This window comes from Myxine glutinosa, chromosome 2, assembly GCF_964187855.1.
Source record: "Myxine glutinosa chromosome 2, kmMyxGlut1.1, whole genome shotgun sequence".
Lineage (NCBI taxonomy): Eukaryota > Metazoa > Chordata > Myxini > Myxiniformes > Myxinidae > Myxine > Myxine glutinosa.
In genome coordinates, this window is record NC_136262.1 from 135,433,690 (window position 1) to 135,453,662 (window position 19,973).

The 19,973-nt window shown below is 47.5% G+C and overlaps 1 protein-coding gene across 8 annotated transcripts in view; it reads right to left on the reverse strand.

The window, feature by feature from the left end:
* Positions 1-16,559: 16,559 nt before the first annotated feature.
* Positions 16,560-19,973, reverse strand: part of LRRK1 (leucine rich repeat kinase 1) — a 281,256-nt gene continuing 277,842 nt past the window's right edge. For 7 of the 8 annotated variants that reach the window (XM_078771695.1, XM_078771694.1, XM_078771701.1 and 4 more), the window contains 2 exons: positions 18,094-18,189; positions 16,560-17,940 (listed from right to left, as the gene is read on the reverse strand). In XM_078771695.1, the coding sequence (XP_078627821.1) occupies positions 17,763-17,940; positions 18,094-18,189 (274 nt within the window). In that variant the 3' untranslated portion in view covers positions 16,560-17,762. The remainder of the gene's footprint in view (positions 17,941-18,093; positions 18,190-19,973) is intronic. The other variant, XM_078771696.1, reaches the window with a different exon arrangement.

The following is a 19,973-nucleotide window of genomic DNA, read 5'->3' on the forward strand; positions in this document are numbered from 1 at the left end:
TTCGACATATTGAGTTATATGCTGCACATTCATTTTTACAAAATGGTTACTGGCAAGTCATCAGATCCAGAAATGGTGTGAATTTAGTTATTTCACATAATATGTGACCCCTCACTCCTCTCCACCTGACACTCTCTTGTCTCCACCTGACACTCTCCTGTCTCCACCTGACACTCTCCTCTCTCCACCTAGCACTCCTCTCCTCTCCAAACCCTCACATCCCTCTCCTTTCCAATCCCTCACCTCTCCAATCCCTCACACTCCTCTCCTCTCCAATCCTTCACACGCCTCTCCAATCGCGCCTCACACTCCTCTCCAATCGCGCCTCACACTCCTCTCCAATCGCGCCTCACACTCCTCTCCAATCGTGCCTCACACTCCTCTCCAATCGTGCCTCACACTCCCCTCCAATCACTCCTCTCCAATCGTGCCTCACACTCCTCTCCAATCACGCCTCACACTCCTCTCCAATCGTGCCTCACACTCCTCTCCAATCGCGCCTCACACTCCTCTCCAATCGCGCCTCACTCGCCTCTCCAATCGGCTTTCCCCGTCTCGTTTCTCTCCTTTTTCTCCCGTCTCGTTCTTTTTCTTGCTCCAAATCGGCCCGTCGGAATCGGAAATCGGCCCGTCTCGCCCGTCGGCCCGTCGGAATCAGAAATCGGCCCGTCTTGCTTTTGTGCTTGTGCGTAAATAAATTGTGTTCATGACACCATTTCTGGTGTTGGGCTAGCGGCTAGGGTGCCGGCTTAGGATCCTGGGTTCGAATCTCGGTCGATCGCCGAATTAATGCCAGGGGGGTTGACTCAGCCTGTCATCCTTCCGAGGTCGGCTAATTGAGTACCAGTTCACTGGTAATTCCCTGTTTGTCGTTGAAGGCGGCAAAAAGGGTTGGCGTCAGGAAGGGCATCCGGCCGTAAAACATTGCTTCAAAAAGGGGACAAAAAAACAACAACTACCACGGTCCCCGAAAAGGCCAACCCCCGCTTTGCGGGGAAAAATGGCCTCTAAACGGTGGTTTTTACACCATTTCTGGATCTGATGACTTGCCAGTAACCATTTTGTAAAAATGAATGTGCAGCATCTAACTCAATATGTCGAAATGTCACACACATCCATGCCCGTGGGATTCCCACGGGTGACCCCGCAAGTTTGCATTGACGTTCGTCGATGGACTCGTTCGCCCGTCTCATTCGTTTTCTTGCTGCATCCTGTTCAAGTCTGCGTTCTTCATCGACCGTCTCATTCATTTTGGAAATAGAAGTTTCCACGCAGCGCATGAATTGTCACGATCCTCAAGAGGAATTTGTCTCGTAATCATCAAATGATAAATGGCAAGTAAATTATATTGTGGAAAATTAAAGATTTCAAATAAACCTATTTAAAGTGTATTCGCACATAACTAATTTTAAAAAACGAAGAAATATCTCTCGGTAATTTCCTGAAACATATTTTACTTCCGGCTAATAATGTTGAATTAAATAAAAACGAAGAAATATATGTCGGCATCATTGTTGACGTTTTTGTGACGACTGTCATCAAACGAAAAAGTAATATATCTTAACGGAAAAGCAAAAGCGAATTTTTAATATATATCGACACGTTGCCGTCGGTGTCATGTTGGGCGGTGTATGATACACCATGACGCGATTTTTAAAAATATATCTCTGCATTTTCCCGCGTGTGTGGAATGTTCTCAATTATTGCTGACACCGAGTCCAAAACCATCGATAAAAATGAAATCATATGGTGAGTTAGATTGGAGATAAAGGCGTGAGAGAGACTCAATGGCCTTGAAGTTGAAGTTACAGGCGTTTGAGAATTCATTTCGTTCTATAAACGGCAACTTTCATTGGATTTCCTTCCCGTTTTTTTTCAACCGAGTCGAAAACTATGTTAGCGACTGTGAAAAATGAAATGATATATCGAATTTTTAATATGTATCGACACGTTGCCGTCGGTGTCATGTTAGGCGGTGTATGATACACCATGACGCGGTTTTAAAAAATATATCTGCATTTTCCCGCGTGTGTGGAATGTTCTCAATTATTGCTGACACCGACTCTAAAACCATCGATAAAAATGAAATCATATGGTGAGTTAGATTGGAGATAAAGGCGTGAGAGAGACTCAATGGCCTTGAAGTTACAGGCATTTGAGAATTCATTTCGTTCTATAAACGGCAACTTTCATCGGATTTTCTTCTCGTTTTTTTTCAACCGAGTCTAAAACTATGTTAGCGACTGTGAAAAATGAAATGATATATCGAATTTAAAATAGATATCGACACATTGCCGTCGGTGTCATGTTGGGCGGTGTATGATACACCATGACGCGGTTTTAAAAAATATATCTCTGTATTTTCCCGCGTGTGTGGAATGTTTGTGGAAAATTAAAGATTTCAAATAAACCTATTTAAAGTGTATGCGCACATAACTAATAAAAAAAACGAAGAAATATCTCTCGGTAATTTCCTGAAACATATTTTACTTCCGGCTAATATGTTGAATGAAATAAAAACGAAGAAATATATGTCGGCATCATTGTTGACGTTTTTGTGACGACTATCATCAAACGAAATAGTAATATATCATAACGGAAAAGCAAAAGCGATTTTTTAATATATATCGACACATTGCCGGCGGTGTCATGTTGGGCGGTGTATGATACACCATGACGCGATTTTAAAAAATATATCTCTGCATTTTCCCGCGTGTGTGGATTGTTCTCAATTATTGCTGACACCGAGTCTAAAAGTAAAACCATCGATAAAAATGAAATCATATGGTGAGTTAGATTGGAGATAAAGGCGTGAGAGAGACTCAATGGCTTTGAAGTTACAGGCCTTTGAGAATTCATTTCGTTCTATAAACGGCAACTTTCATCGGATTTTCTTCCCGTTTTTCTTCAACCGAGTCTAAAACTATGTTAGCGACTGTGAAAAATGAAATGATTTATCGAATTTGATTTGAAATAAAACTGGGGGAGAGCAAGACACCACGGGCCTACAAAACAGGACTCAAAGCTATGCGAGTTAATAAAATGGTGGATATTTGTTTATAGCCACTCCCAGAATGGGTGGAGCTATGGGTGGAGCTACTCTGCAAACCGAGTAAGCCACACCCCGGACAGACACCCAACAGATAGACAGACAGACAGACAGAATCATCTACGGCTATTATAATATAGATATATATTGTTACGGATCTCAACGTCGGCCCCTTTTCCCCTTAAGAAGGGGGGATTAATCCCCTTGTTTGTGACTGACTGACGTGAGTCCTGAAGCTGCCCAGCTCCCTCCAGGGAGGCAGGTGAGCAGCCGTGGCTCAAACCATTAGCATTAACTAGACCCAATTCTGAACGTTGGCCAAATCGTGCCACAGGTATTCAATGGGGAAATCACTAAAACGAAACGGATGTAAAGGAAAGAAGGCAAGGTAGGAAGAACAGGGATTTATTAACCAATTACGATGTACAAGTCAAAAGAAACCAAGGAGGAGGAAAAATACGAAAAGAATTTACAGAAGAAGAAGACACAGTGCAATACTAGCTTATCTAAACAGGCTTAACTTATACCCCAGACAACATAAAGGACGGACAACAATCAGACTTACACAGGGAATGATGATAGGAATGAATGGCAGGAGGTGGATGGCTGGACGGACGAGGAGGTGGGATCACAAGGCGGGAAGGATGCGGTTGGTTGGTATGATCGCTCGGCTCGGGGTGAGCAGCCGCCGACCCTCCTCAATCATATCCGCACGGCGGCGTTGCTTCGCGGCCGCAACTGCCGTCAATGCTCAAAGCTGCCGTGGTCAAAAGCTGCGGTGGATTCTGCTGCGGTGGACTCCTTACTCATTAATTCGTGGGGGGCTTCCTCGGTCATCCGCTGGTGGGGGCTTCCTCGGTCATCTCCTTCCTCAATCGTCTCTCGTGGGGGCATCGCGCTGGGGGTTATATAGCCACGCCCTACCAAGCCATGACCACACCTTACCAAGCCGTGCCCACCGAGTCCTGGTTGGGCGCAAGGGCTTCCTGGCTCCACCTCCTGATGACGAGGTGCGGGCCACGCCCGTAATGTAGCTCCTCCCCCTTCTTCTCCGAGGCTTGACCACGTGCGTAATGGAGGCAAAGGCGCTGACAATGCGAATGGCAATGACGCAGTTGGAAATGGAGGTTTTGGGGCAATTGTAAGGGGATCTATCTTATTTCAATTCGATGCAATGCAGAGTCAACTAATGGGAAACAGAGCCTTATACTAACATAGAACAAAGAAATAACTATTTAGAAGGGTATATGGTGGCCTACGTGCTTGCGATGGATTAACTAAGAGGACGACCTTTGACCTTTACACTATGGAGGTATTTACAAGGAATCATTACACTACTTACAGAGGATGATATTTACACAAAAAAAACACAGGATTCTCAAATCCGCAACACTGCACCCTCATCCTCTAGGCACGTCCCGGGCCTATAAAACTTTAATTTAGTGTGGCACGTTGGTGTAGTTCCCTCTGCAATTAACCTGACCCTGAGTGTGACAGTTTTAAAACACAAATAAGTATGTCCCTCTGCTGCATTGCACCCTGCCTAACAGATTCACGCCCACAGGATAACCGAATTGCGGAATGGTTCTCAAACTAAACATGTATGGTGGGGAGCATTATTTACAAGTGACACTGATTGTATTTACAAAACGCAACCCAGGACCTGCGATTGTTCTTTTGGGGGGGGGGGGGAAAGCCTGTGCTGCATCGACGCACCAGCACCAACAAAGAGCACCATAAAGCCCCATACAGCACCATAAACGCACCAGTCAGTGCACAGTCACCACAGTTCAAAAAAAATAAACAAACCCCTGCTGGTGGTCTCTCTCTTCGGCTCCCTCTGCTGGCCATTGTTCTTCCTGATGTTGTCTTTCTTCATGTTCTTCTTGCTGGCGGCCTATTTGGACATAAAAATAAAAAATGCACAAAACGTGTCCGTTTTTATTTATGGCCCACAGGGGCCAACTATGGGTGGTTCACCTGTATGGCATAGGTGCCACGTTACCGAGGTCCGCAAGCAAGATCTTCCTCTGGCCAACCTGGCCGGTTCCAGCAGAGGGGCCATGCCCCAACCCGTGGGGTCCATGAGTGGTGCTCAGCCACAGACATGTGGTCCATAAGTGGTGCATCGATGCAGGCAGCTGGTTGCGGGGGTTCGGGCACACAATGGCGGACTCCCGCACGCTCCCCTCAGTGCCCAAAGAGCACGATCCATGGGTTGGGGAAGGAAGACAGAGAGGGCAGGTTAGCGAGGGGTAAGTGCGCAATGGGTACACATCAATAAAGGCAATGCAAGGTGAGGTGCGCCTGGAGACCGAGCGGAGAAAAGCTCGTCCCTATCATATGCCACCCCACCCGTCACCTGTTCTACCCTTGCCCTTACCCATATTTACAAAAACCTACACCTTTACAAATCCGTCACTACGTCTCGTCCTCCCTATATTTCCCCTATACCAAATTCGTCACAATCCCACTAATCCAAAATTTGCCATCACCAATTCATCATCAATCCTCATAAGGAGGGAGAGATGGAACAACAACACAATGTCACACCCACGTCATCCTCCCCATTTGCACAAACATAACAATAACATGGCATGGTGTGAAGTTTTGTCACCTCAGGTGAGTGGATGTAGATGGTGCGAGGAGATTCCAATCCTATCTACCTTCTAATGACATTAACACACTTTACACTACCCGGGGTCTTTCCCTGCCAATTCATTGGCAATCTTACTCTATGCGGTTTTAAGAACCAAATTCCCATTGACCAAACTGTGGTGCTTCATCAATTTGGGGTCTCACTCCCCCAATTCAATGCCCTGTGCCTTTGCACAATTTCAGGACTGGGTCGTGTGGCTCTCCCAGCAGGTCTACCCACCTGCACACCTCCACCACTGTAGTTGCCTCCGAGCTTACCTGCTCCTTACCCTAACCTATCTACCTGGGGAAGGCCCTCTGGCGCTCTCCCCACTCGCTGCCCTCTGGCACTGGGCTACCCGGGTCCGTCCTCCGGATCCTCGGGCCCCATCCACAACTCTAACGGCTCCCAGAGCCCACCTGCAGCCTCACCTGGCCGACATCCTCACAGTGGCGGAGTGCGCATTTAACTACACACACTAACAGGCCACGCGCCCAGCAATTTCCACGACACTAATGCACCCATCCAAACGCCATTCTTCCACACGCACCACAGATGCCAATATCCAACCACAATTTACCTACTCCCTCTACCTAACTCTTAAACTACCCTCCCCGGGTATTCGTGATAGGGGTCCATCCTCCCCATACACACCTTTGCACCAACCACTCCACTCCACATTTTCCACCATACTCACTCCACACCATCCATTCCATACTCCATGTATTCCATGCCATTTATTCCACACAACCATTCTCCATACACCTGTATTGGCACACCTGTGCAATCACTCCTACACCTGGTGCTTCCTGCACCCTCCTTCCTCCTGGACCATTCGGTCAACACCACACTCAATCACCATTCCTCACTCATACACTGCTCCATACACCTGTTCACTTGCACACCTGTGCAATCACTCCTACACCTGGTGCTTCCTGCACCCTCCTTCCTCCCGGACCATTCGGTCAACACCACACTCAATCACCATTACTCACTCATACACTGCTCCATACACCTGTTCACTTGCACACCTGTGCAATCACACCTGGTGCCACCTGCACCCTCCTTCCTCCCAGGCTTCTTCATTCAATACAATACACTCACCCACACTTTTCACAATACGCTACTGAATACATTTTTACACACACACACAGCATCATCTGATCTACCTGGTGCCCTGCTAAAACTCGCGCTTCCCCGTCACCCCTTATATTATCGCGCTCCCTCATCGTTATAATCCAATTACCCTACTCTCTACTTCCCCACTACAGGTGTAATGTCGCTACTTAACGCTACCGTTACCTATGGGCCTTCTTCTCTAGATCCCTATCATTTTATCCTAACCCTCCCTCGGCGAGCTTACACTGCCATAACCCCCTAGCTAGCGCTCATGTGCCCCATGTGCGGGATGGCAGAGTTGCCATCCCACCACATCGGGCATGTCCCACTATCAATTTTGCCATCAAATTCCAACCAATCAAAATTTGCCAATCACTGCCAATCATTCTACCAATCAGTTGCCAAATCAAATTTTGCCAATCACAAATTCCCTATCCCTACCAAATGTCCTTTAACTTGAGCCTCGGTGCATCTTTACATTTTCAAAGCCTGGCTTCGCGAAGCCGAGCAATGAATGTGGGTGGTTCGTTGCCGGCGGTTGGGTCCGTCCGGCATTCGGTGCAGGGAAGGAGGCTTACTCGGGCCGAGATTCCACGCACCATCTCGGCACGGAACCGTCCGATGCCCCAATCTCGGCCGGCCGGAACGCCGCAACCACAAGGGGTCGCCGTGTCGACCCTTCCTAGGTGTCCTCGAACCGGGCCACCCGCTCCGCTTAGTGGAGCATGGACGCGACCGTTCAGAGCGAGGCCCGGCGTGGATCCCGCACGGCGGTTCTTTCGAAACCGCCGTTGTTACGATCCCCGCTGGTTCCCGCTGCACACAAAGCCCGGCACGAACCGAGGGCTCGCTTTGGCTACAAGTCGATCCAACCACTGCTCCGTTTAACGTCGACGCTTCACTTGCATGCTCACACCACGCGTTCCGTTCCTTATTCGCACATCCAAGTGTCTCCATACACTCCGTCATTGCACCTTCTCTTACACAACACCCAGGTACACTCATTCCGCTCACCGACTTCGCTACACACCTGATCACCGCACACCTTGGCACACACTCGTCATTCGCACACCTCACCAACACACCTCTATGCGCCCACTCCTGGGTCACATCCTCTCTGACAACCACGGGTGTGCTCTCCTCCGCACACCCAATCACGTGCTTCACTACCAACTCAAGTGTGCATTCCCACACACGCTCGACCATTCCAGGTGTGCATCCTTCCATTCCAGGTGTGCATCCTCTCTCACCTGCTACAACCAACTCGTGCTCCATGTCGCTTTCGCCACTCTCACCACCACACTCGGTTGGCAATCCACCCTTACTCTCGACAGCGCACTCTTTTATCATGCCCCGTCCGTTACACACCTTTCTCATGCATCCTCTTGTGCACACTCTCCTGTTACGTCCTCCGTAACACTCATCACAGGTGTGCACTCTTCCGTTACATCCCCTGTAACACTCCCCATCACGCGCTTCAAGGTGCCCCCCCCGCACCCGCGCCACGACCAACTCACTCTCGACAGCACACTCACTCCTCGGCGTGCACTTTTTCCTCACACACCCCATAGTCGGACATCCTCGCACACCTCCTCTTTCCATGCACTCCAGACCAGTCATACACCTCACCATTGGTCCCTCACGAACACCCGGGTCTAAACCAACACCCAAGCTGACTGAATCTCCCCTCACACCATATACATTTTCGAGTATATCGCCACTCACCTCGGCACCTCGTCTTTGCTCCTCCTCCGCCACCTGCAAACTCTTTATTTGGTTAGTAAGCACATCATCACGATTAGAGCACAGACCTTGCACATATTCCATCACCTCCTCCTTTATCTCTCTCTTAGTTTCCCTCCGTCTCTTCTTAATTTCACTCACCCCCTCTTCCACTTCCTCTAACTTTTGCTTCACCTCTTTCATTTCCAGGTGCGCCCCCTCAATTTCTTCCTCTAATGCCACCTTGGTCGTCTCTATGTGTGTCCTTACTTCCCGTTCTTTCATCTCCATTGCTTCTGTTACCTCGTCCAACCTCTTTGCCAACCCCTCATGTACCATCTGACATTCCCTCTTTGTCGCTATAAGTTCCTTTTTTATTTCTTTCTGTGTCGCCTTTAACCCCCCGATTACCGCCGTGTTCTTTTCCACTTGGTCCACTACTTCCTTTTGTCCCACCGTCAGCTGCTCTACTCCCCTCGTCAGATCTTCTATGCCCCCCTGTAACCTAGCCGTACTATTTCTCACCTCTTTCTCCATACGCTCCTCACCTCGCTTTACCTCTTCGCGTACCCCCGCGACTTCCTCGCCCACACCTCGTCTGATCTCCTCCCCCATTTCTCCCATCTCTTTGGTAGATGCTGCCCTCATCTGTTCCAAATCATTCCTCTAGGCATCCAATTTAGTTTCCAACCCGATTTTCACCTCCTCTATCTGATCTCCCATTGGTTTAATTTTCCGGGCGGATTGCTCCCCTATTTCCCTCAATTTGCCTTCCATGGTGTTTTCTAACCCCGTTAACCCATTCTTCACCCCTTTCATCCCGTTGTCTAACCCCTCAAATTTGTTGTCTAAACCCCCAAATTTATTGTCTAAACCCTCAAATTTAGCTTCTAGCCCCCCGATTTGATTTCCCATGTCCGTTTTTAATCCCCCAATTTGATTTTCTAATCGCTCCCCCATTCTGTTTTCCAATCCTACAATTTGGTTTCCCATGTCATTCATCAATTCCCCAATTTGGGCACTAGTACCCCTTGCTTCGTCCCTCATTGCTCCCATTTGGCCTCCCAATCGCTCACCCTGAGCCGTCGTTTCTTCCTTTTGGGTGTCTATTTTACTTTCTAATCACTCACCCATCTTTAGCATGAGGGCCTCCATTTGCACCATGAAGAGGTTCAAATTCACCGGCGCCGCGGGCGTGGCTGCCACAACCTCGTGCGAGCCGCCATTTTGTGTGCCCGAAACCTCGTACGCGAGGGCGCCATCTTGTGCACCTGAAGCCTCCGCTACCACATCCATATTGCTTTCCTCCTCCATCATTACTGCCACCTCCTCCATGGGGTCCTGGGTCGCTTCTAACCCCTCTTCTAACTCACCCACCGGCACCTGATCGCCTTGACCATCCATGGCACGATTTTAAATTTGGATGTTTAAAATAAAATTTTGGGCCACTCATAATTTTGAGTGCGCTAAGCGCACTTCAGGTCCGAATCTCGCTCCTGACACCAATTCTTACGGATCTCCCCGTCGGCCCCTTTTCCCCTTAAGAAGGGGGGATTAATCCCCTTGTCCGCGACTGACCGACGTGAGTCCTGAAGCTGCCCATATCCCTCCAGAGAGGCAGGTGAGCAACCTCGTCCGAGACCGCAGACTAGATGTTAATTGCCGAGCGGATTAGCAGCCGTGGCTTGAACCATTAGCATTCACTAGACCCGATTCTGAATGTTGGCCAAATCGTGCCACAGGTATTCAATGGGGAAATCACTAAAACGAAACGGATGTAAAGGAAAGAAGGCAAGGTAGGAAGAACAGGGATTTATTAAACAATTACTATGTACAAGTCAAAAGAAACCAAGGAGGAGGAAAAATACGAAAATAATTTACAGAAGAAGAAGACACAGTGCAATACTAGCTTATCTAAACAGGCTTAACTTATACCCCAGACAACATAAAGGACGGACGACAATCAGACTTACACGGGGAATGATGATAGGAATGAATGGCAGGAGGTGGATGGCTGGACGGACGAGGAGGTGGGATCACAAGGCAGGAAGGATGCGGGTGGTTGGTATGATTGCGCGGCTCGAGGTCAGCAGCCGCCGACCCTCCTCAATCGTATCCACACGGCGGCGTTGCTTGGCGGCCGCAACTGCCGTCAACGCTCAAAGCTGCCATGGTCAAAAGCTGCGGTGGATTCCGCTGCGGTGGACTCCTTACTCATTAGTTTGTGGGGGGCTTCCTCGGTCATCCGCTGGTGGGGGCTTCCTCGGTCATCTCCTTCCTCAATCGTCTCACGTGGGGGCGTCGCGCTGGGGGTTATATAGCCACGCCCTACCAAGCCATGACCACACCTTAACAAGCCGTGCCCACCGAGTCCTGGTTGGGCGCAAGGGCTTCCTGGCTCCACCTCCTGATGACGAGGTGCGGGCCACGCCCGTAATGTAGCTCCTTCCCCTTCTTCTCCGAGGCTTGACCACGTGCGTAATGGAGGCAAAGGCGCTGACAATGCGAATGGCAATGACGCAGTTGTAAATGGAGGTTTTGGGGGAATTGTAAGGGGATCTATCCTATTTCAATTCGATGCAATGCAGAGTCAACTAATGGGAAACAGAGCCTTATACTAACATAGAATAAAGAAATAACTATTTAGAAGGGTATATGGTGGCCTACGTGCTTGCGATGGATTAACTAAGAGGACGACCTTTGACCTTTACACTACGGAGGTATTTACAAGGAATCATTACACTACTTACAGAGGGTGACATTTACACAAAAAAACACAGGATTCTCAAATCCGCAACAATATATATATATACATACATACATACATACATACATACATACATATATATATATATATATATATATATATATATATATATATATATATATATATATATAATTGTGTCACGCTACCAGATTCTTGTACCAGATGCTCAAATTATGGATTTAGAGTTCTACCTGCAGCATTAAAGTACCAACCCTGTACCTCCATAAAATAGCAGGGTTGGTTAAATTGGGCAATTACAAATGCATGAAAACAAAAATTTAAATATTCATGTGTTCCCCAAAATGTCAAGTTTTTCAACTTTTCATGCCAGGAAATCTAGAAAATTTCGCGAAAAATACCAAACAGTAATTTACAATCAGAATCAATTTCTAGGGTTCTAAAGGTTTTTTTCAAGCATGTTGGACAAGTAAAGTAAATAAAAGTACCATAAGAGTTATTGGCCGAGTGCCAAATTTTTTTGGCACCTTGCCAATATTCTGTATTTTTCACTTTTCCTAGCAAATAAGTTGTGACCAGCACTGATTTTAATTGAAATTTATGCGAAACAAACACGCTCATGTTTCTTCTACTACTGCTGTATTTATTATGTGCAGCATAATCTGCATTGAATCTTCAAGCATAATCTGCATTGAATCTTCAAGCATAATCTGCATTGCAACTGTGCACAAATACTGTAAATCCTCGCCCCCCCCCCCCCCCCCCCATCTGTACGCTAGCCCAAGCTGTCATGCCAAAATATCAAGGCAAAATGACGAGTAGGCCTACATGTATAGAATTTTCACACACATGTTTGGTGAAGCACCATTTACAAGAAGTTAGTGTACATAAAGGTCACAACAGAGATGGCTATCCTCCTCAAAGCATCCTCCCTGCTTCTTCCCCCTTCCAACTTTCACCTTCATCTCCCCCAACCTTCTGCCTCGCTCTTCCCCCTCCTCAAATAACACCTCACTGTGCCTCACCCAATCTCCATCAAACCTTTTGTCCACCCCATTCTTCCCTTTCTCCAAGCTATTCTGAAATCTCTGAAATCTCTGACACACCTTCAACAGCTCTCCCTACCTCTTCCTCCTCTTCCACATCTTACCCTACCCCTCCCAAACCCCCTGTTCTTTACCCGATGCTCCCCCTTCCTCTTCATTAACGGTATGGACCTCAAACATCCGGGGCCTTCGCTCAAACTTGACTGATCTCTCCATGCAGGTTGCTTCTGACAAACCAGACGTGATCTGCTTAACAGAAACTTTCCTCCTTCATGATGGCTCTGATGCCTTGGTATCTCTCCCAGGTTACTCCCACCTCTGGTATGATAGACCTGAGCCTCGTCATGGAGGTGGGGTTGCTATCTTTATAAAAAACTCTCTTCCTCACTCCCCCTATTGCCCTCTCTCCACCTCACCCCCAGGAATACCTTTGGCTACGGCTTCCCCTTCGCTCCAACCTTTTGTTCATATGTGTGTTGTACCGTCCACCAAACAGTGATGACTCCATCTACATCTCGCTGTCTGTTAATATGGACCAACTTCTATCTACCCATCCCAACTCTCTCTTCCTCATATGTGGTGATTTCAATTGTCTCCATGCCAGTTGGCTGGGTGTGGGTACCTCTCTCACCAGCCATGGCTCTTCAGCAAAGGACTTCTGCGACTCACTGGGACTGATACAATCTGTCAATTTCCTGACCCGGATCTCAGTCAACGGAGCATCTTCTCTTCTGGACTTGGTTATGACTAACTTCCCTGAAAATGTCTGCTGCTCTTCTTCTGCTCCAATCGGCTCATCTGATCATGTGCTTGTCAAAGTGGACATCTCTCTGACCATTCTCAGAGAGCCTCCTCAGCGTCGACGAGTCTGGCATTTCACTCAGGCCAACTGGCACGGTCTTCAAGCAGCCATCAATCATCTGGACTGGTCTCCCATCTCTACCGCCTCTGACATCAACTCATCCTGGGAATTCTTTCAAAGTAAATTGCTCTCTCTCATGCACAGATTTATCCCATCTCGTCTTCAGTTGTCATACCCTTCCTCCCGTCCATGGTACACGGAATCTTGTGGTGAGGCTGTTGCCCAGAAACAACTTGCTTTCGTCTCCTGGAAAGCAAATCCAACGGAAGGAAATCTCATTTCCTTTCACAAAGCCCGAAACAAGTGTGTGTCCACCCTCAGGAAAGCCAGCAAACAATATCTCACCATTCTCAAGACCGAACTCTCTTATCTGTCTCCCTCTTCCAAATCCTGGTGGCATCTGGTCAAATCTGTTTCTGGTGTTTGTTCCCCCTCCATCCCCTCCCTCACCTCAAACGGCTTAACGGCTGACTCCGCACGTGAAAAAGCTGAATGCCTCAACTCTGTGTTTGCCTCTAAATCTTGTGTCCCAAACCCATCCCTCTCTGTACCCACCGTACCCAGTCGTACCCAGCTGCTCCTGGACTCTGTGTCCTTTCCTCCTGACAAGGTGGAAAAGTTTCTGTCAACCCTCGACTCTGATTCTGCAACTGGTCCTGACGGCATCAGCCCACGGGTCCTAAAATCATGTTCTTCCGCTCTTTCACTCCCTCTTTCTGTTCTCTTCACCCTCTCTTTTGCTCAAGGTCATCTGCCATCTGCTTGGAAATCAGCCAACATCACCGCTTTGCACAAAAAAGGTGCAAAAACAGATCCTAGCAACTACAGACCAATCAGCCTTCTCCCAATTATCAGCAAAGTCATGGAATCCATCATTGCTTCAGATATGAAATCTTTCCTCTTCTCCAATGGCTTGATCTCTGATCATCAATTTGGTTTCAGACCTGGTCACTCTACTCTGGACATGCTGCTTCTGCTTTCTCAACAATGGATGGAGGCCCTCAATGCCAAACAGGAAATTAGAGCTGTCTCCCTTGACATTTCACGTGCCTTCGATACGGTCTGGCACCCTGCTCTGCTCACCAAACTCTCCTCCTTTGGTATCCATGGAAATCTCCACGCATGGCTGGCGGACTTCCTCTCTGGTCGTAGTCAACGTGTGGCCCTGAATGGGTTTCTCTCATCTCCTCTTCCTACTGGAGTTCCCCAAGGTAGTGTTCTGGGCCCTGTGCTTTTTCTGGTCTTCATCAATGATCTCTCTGACTCTCTTGAAAATCCTCTCTATCTCTTTGCTGACGACTCTACTCTCTGTCGCTCCATTCCTCATCCCTCAGATCGGCAGTCTGCAGCCTCCTCACTCTCTGCAGACCTGGACAAAATCACAGACTGGGCAAACAAATGGAACATGTCTTTCAATCCTGATAAATCTCACACTCTTACCATGCCTCTCCGAAAAGACCAACTGGACAACCCTCCCATCCACTTTCTGAATAATCCTCTCCAAGAAGTTCTGTCACTCAAGCTTTTGAGTCTCACTATTTGCCATGATCTTTCCTGGGAAAACCACATTTCAAATCTGGCCTCCAAAGCCAGTCGCCGACTGGGCATCCTCCGTCGTGCGAAGTCCTTCCTTGGCACACCTGAGCTCCTCACCACATATAAGGCTTTCATCCGCAGCTCTATGGAATACTGCTCTCCCCTCTGGTCTGGTGCTCCTGCCTCACACCTAGCTCGTCTTCACGCTGTTGAAGCCAAAGCGTTCAGAATCATTGGAATCTCCCGCGATGAAGCTAACTCCAAGGGCCTCTCACTCACTCACCGCAGGCAGGTTGGTGGTCTTTCCGTCTTCTACCGACTCCTCTCTGGCCTTGCCCCCTCAGCTCTCTCTGGGCTCTGTCCCCCAAATATTCCTACAGGTCGCACAAGATCTGCCTGCAACCCTCTTATGGTTAAACTGCCAAAATCAAGACTTTCTGCTCACCTTCACTCCTTCATTCCTCTTTTGTCCCGCCTCTGGAACAAACTCCCTCACTCTCTTCAATCCCACTCCACCCTCCAGGTCTTTAAAACAGCTGTTCACCACCATCTCTTATCCTCCCCCATCCAAAACCTTGATCTTTTCTACCCCCGCTAATTTCGGTCCCCTTGTGTTTTATACCTCTCCCCCCCCCACCCCCCCCTTCCCACGCCTCCTCCCCCCAAGCCCTCTCCCTCCCACACTTCTCCCTGCTCTCAAATGTTGTGGTTGTGTGCTTCCCCTTCTCTCCCCATCTTGTCTTACGCTCCCTCTTTTTGTATATTTTGTTTGTCTGGTTGATTTGTTTGTGAAATAAATGTTCGCTCTTTCACGAGCCTCGATTCAGTATACAAAAAAAACAACAAAAAAAAAACACAAGGCTTGACTTATCCATGAAGGACAAGAAATGCATGTGGCATCATACTACTTACACTTGAAAACCCCACGGGATATTAAGTTGGCCGCCAGAAGTGTGATTTTAAAGGTCAAGTCATTGTCTTGTGAGCCTAATTCCAAAGTACATACAAGTACAGCATTGTTCAGTAAACGATATTCTTTGTCTAGTATATGAATAAAATATCATGCACACTGGATGCACAGCACTGAGCAGCATGCACAGGTCTTATCAATTGCACAAACTATAATGTCTGTCTCAATCATGAGTCAACAAAATGAATCAGATTGTCATACAAGTAGTGGACAGGTCACAACACCCATGTTGCTTCTGCGATGGCCAGCTGGCTTACAGTGAGAGCAGGTTGCCCTGGCACGCTTGCCACCAACAGCAGCAGAGTCACCAGATGGCCAATAAAGGTATACATGTATTTACGGAAGTTTATTGCTGATAAACGATCAATCCGGAAGCGAAAACGGTGAAACACGCGGCGCTGCCTTTCAACGGCGTTTATATGCAGTAGATGTTTGGCGCATCTGGTACAAGAATCTGGTAGCATGACACATATATATATATAAATATATATATATATATATATATATATATATATATGTATATATATATATATATAAATATACACATATACACACTTTATACCCCTTCAAAATAGTTAACCAAAAAAATCTAACGTGCTGGCTCAATGGCCTAATGGATAAAGCATCAGAACTCCCAAGCTGGGGATTGTGGGTTCAAATTCTGTCTGGGTTGAATATTTTTCCCCCTTACTTTTTCAAGTCTTTTATATCATCTTAAATAAAGTCTTGTCCGAAGAACAAATGCATTTTGTTCTTATTTAAAAATAATGTATCTTGGGGAAAATGCCAGGGGCCTAGAAAAGACCCCTTTATATAAGGGTATGTGTCATGTGGCAAACTATAGAAAAGGAGGAACATGGGATGAAAGTGTTTAATAACCACAGAACAAGTCTCCATTTTTGTCTTTATTTTATTCTATTTTAAAATAAAACAAAATCATGTTATTATTCACATTTACAGGATCCTCGTTCAAAATCTCATGTAAAACTTATTTTGTTTGTTATTGAAGTTGAGGTACCAGTCCTGAAGTTCATCTCATTTTGTAGGCAGTCTGTGGCTGGTAGCGGCTTGTAGCGGCTGGTAGTGGGTGGTAGTTGCTGGTAGTTGCTGGTAGCGGCTGGTAGCGGGTGGTCGTTGCTGGTAGTTGCTGGTAGCGGATGGTCGTTGCTGGTAGTTGCTGGTAGTTGCTGGTAGCGGGTGGTAGCGGGTGGTAGTTGCTGGTAGCAGCTGGTAGCGGGTGGTCGTTGCTGGTAGTTGCTGGTAGCTGTTGGTAGCGGCTGGTAGTTGCTGGTAGTTGCTGGTAGTTGCTGGTAGCGGCTATTAGCGGCTGGTAGTTTCTGGTAGCTGCTGGTAGTTGCTGGTAGTGGCTGGTAGTTGCTGGTAGTTTTGGTAGCGGCTGGTAGCGGCTGGTAGTTGCTGGTAGTTGCTCGTAGCAGCTGGTAGTTGCGTCATTGCTGGGAGCACGGCTGGGCCGCTGATACGGTGCCCCCAGTGGGTTGGAGCAGGAATTTGGAATTTGGCCAGTGTGCCGGCAATAACTCGCCTCATCTTCGCGAACAGACATCATGGGATCTTTAACGTCTGTCAACTAGTGTTGACACATGGGAGGCCTAGTTCAACGTCCATGAACTAGTGCTGGCACATGCGAGGCCTAGTATAACGTCCATCTGAGGGACGGTACACACATTGATGACAGTTTATAGCTCGGTCGGCATTCGAACCCAGGCAAGACAGCTCAGAGGTGAGTGTGCATACCTGTGGAGTCTAGAATCTAGGCCATGCTGCCAGCAGAGCTGAAATTTCACTGACTCCCAACAAGAGATATGTACTTCAGGACAAGGTGAATGCCCTTTAATTTACACGTCACAACTTTCTCACAATAGACTTGTTTAATTATGAAAGTTCCCTGATTGTTGAAACACATTCTCCAAGCTATGGGGGGGGGGGGGGGGGGGGGTCATGTGTCTGGATGATTATTTTCATTGATTATTTCAGCTGGAAGAAAAACCCAACGTGGTTTACACACAAATCACAAAGAGGTGACCGGACATCGTGGATCACAGAGTTCAAACAGGTAAGTAAACTTTCATTTGTCTCAGCTACAGGTCCTTGAAGGTCTGCTCAGAGCCTGCAAGTCATCGTGAAAACGGTAGAAGAGTTCAAAGTCATCTGAGCTCCAGGGATGCCAGATGGAGAGCATCGTGGATCCGAGGGAGGACGTGTGGTTGCACACCACGGTACCACCCAACACCGCACCTGCTGACCTCAGAACACTGTCGACACGAGGAGAGACAAGCAAAACTGTCTGATTGACGGACAAACTCCAAAGCTACTGAAGAGCTTCATCACCAAAACTCCCATTGAGCGACTTACAAGATACACAAGACATTGGGTTGTTGTGGTCATGGGACTCCAGTGCAAGTTACCTGTACTTCTCTGCTACCTGGGCCTGTAGTCTGGCGATCACTTTGCCCACGCCTTCTTTCCTGTTGACGTGAAGCACCAAGATGTCTCCGCCGCGTCTGCGTACAGGTAAAGTCACCGGGTAGCTAGGCCGCGATCGCTCCGAGTTTAGAGGTTCAGCACGAAGCAAAAGGTTAAGAAAGCAGGAGGAAAATGCATCAAATGAACAAAGATCATCTGGAAGCTTCCAGTCGTCAAATATAATGTAACCAGCTTTTACTTATAATGTAACCAAAGTAACCAGCTTTTACTTATAATGTAACCAAAGTAACCAGCTTTTACTTGTAATGTAACCAAAGTAACCAGCTTTTACTTATAATGTAACCAAAGTAACCAGCTTTTACTTATGATGTAACCAATTGTTATGGGTTCGGCCCTAATTATGGTTGTTATTGTTATCATTGTTGGTTCTAGATATTATGCTTATTGTGGCTTAAGGAAAAGGGTTATTGTGGTGAAAAGGCTTAAAAGCGCTCCTGGTAAAATGTGGCCGGAAATCCGGATCGTGACCGGAAGAGGTAGAGCGAGGAAGAAGAGGCGGGAGGAGATCTGAAAAGACGTTTTGGTTGAAGCTCCGGACCGATTGGTGGAGCGTACAGGGCGAGTGGACCCTGCGTCCTTGAAAGGAAGTTCGGGCGATAGGAGATATCGCCGGAGTGCTGTGGAGCCTGTGTAGTCGGGTATCCTCATTGAGGTTCCGGAGTATCCTTGCCTCAAAGCCCGGGTTCAAGTGAAAGCCATCCGCCATCTTCGCCACGCGCGCAACCTGCAGTGATCAGGTTTTTGTCGCGTCGGCCGGGCAGTATTCCCCGGTGGGTTGCCGGGGACGGGTGTGAAAGAAAGGGGCTTTTGAGAATTATATGGTGATTCGTTGATTGAACCGCAAACGTGTACGTCGGAGCGCGTTTTTGGGAGGTTTCCCATTCCACCGCTATTGTGCTGGGTGTGGATCACTTGACCTGTGGGTTGCTTCGATCGTCCTCAATTGATTGTGATCGGACATTGATCCAACTATCGCGGGAGCGAATCGACCTCACCTTGGAGGGGTACAGAGACATTGGGGGAGTCTTGTGCGTTTGGGTTAAAGGACGAGATAAGGTGGTACCATCTGATCTTAAAAATAGTGATTGTAGGGTGAATTGTTATTATTATTTGTGTCGTGATTCCGGTGTGATTTATAATATATTATTGTTTGTTCGTAACCCTTGGTGTGGTGTCATTATTGATTTGATTGATTTCAACCAAGGATAACATATCTTTCTGCCGGGGACCCTCTCGGGGTTCGGAGGTTTACCGAGACCAGGGGGTAGGGGAGGACCCCGTAACAGAAATTGGGGGCTCGTCCAATTGACTCGTGGACTCGAAATTGGGTCTGCGTCCAGGAAATAAAATTACCTAGATTTAGTCCGGAAAAGAATTCCCTAACATTCCCAAATTTGGAACTTGTTCCAACATTCCCAAATTTTTCCAAAAAACAAACAATTTTTTTTTTTTGTTACATTTCTTGTGTGAAGGTTAACAGGTGAGCAATAGTCACCATGGAGTTTGACGCAGAGAAGTTTACAGTGACCCCTAGTGAAGCACAGTTCAGAGCGTTAATAAAATCAGACCTCTTGAAATTGGCCAAACATTTTAGCTTGGAGGTCCGAACTAATATGAAGAAGGCAGAGTTGCAGACAGTGGTGATACAATCTATGGTGGGATTAGAAACATGGGAAGAGGTAGCCTGGGATTGGTTACCAGAAGAGCAAGAAAATGTGGAGCTCCAGAAACTGGAGATGCAATTACAGAGCCAGGAAAGGGAAAAAGCAGAGGAACGAGAACTCCAGGAAAGGTTAGAAGA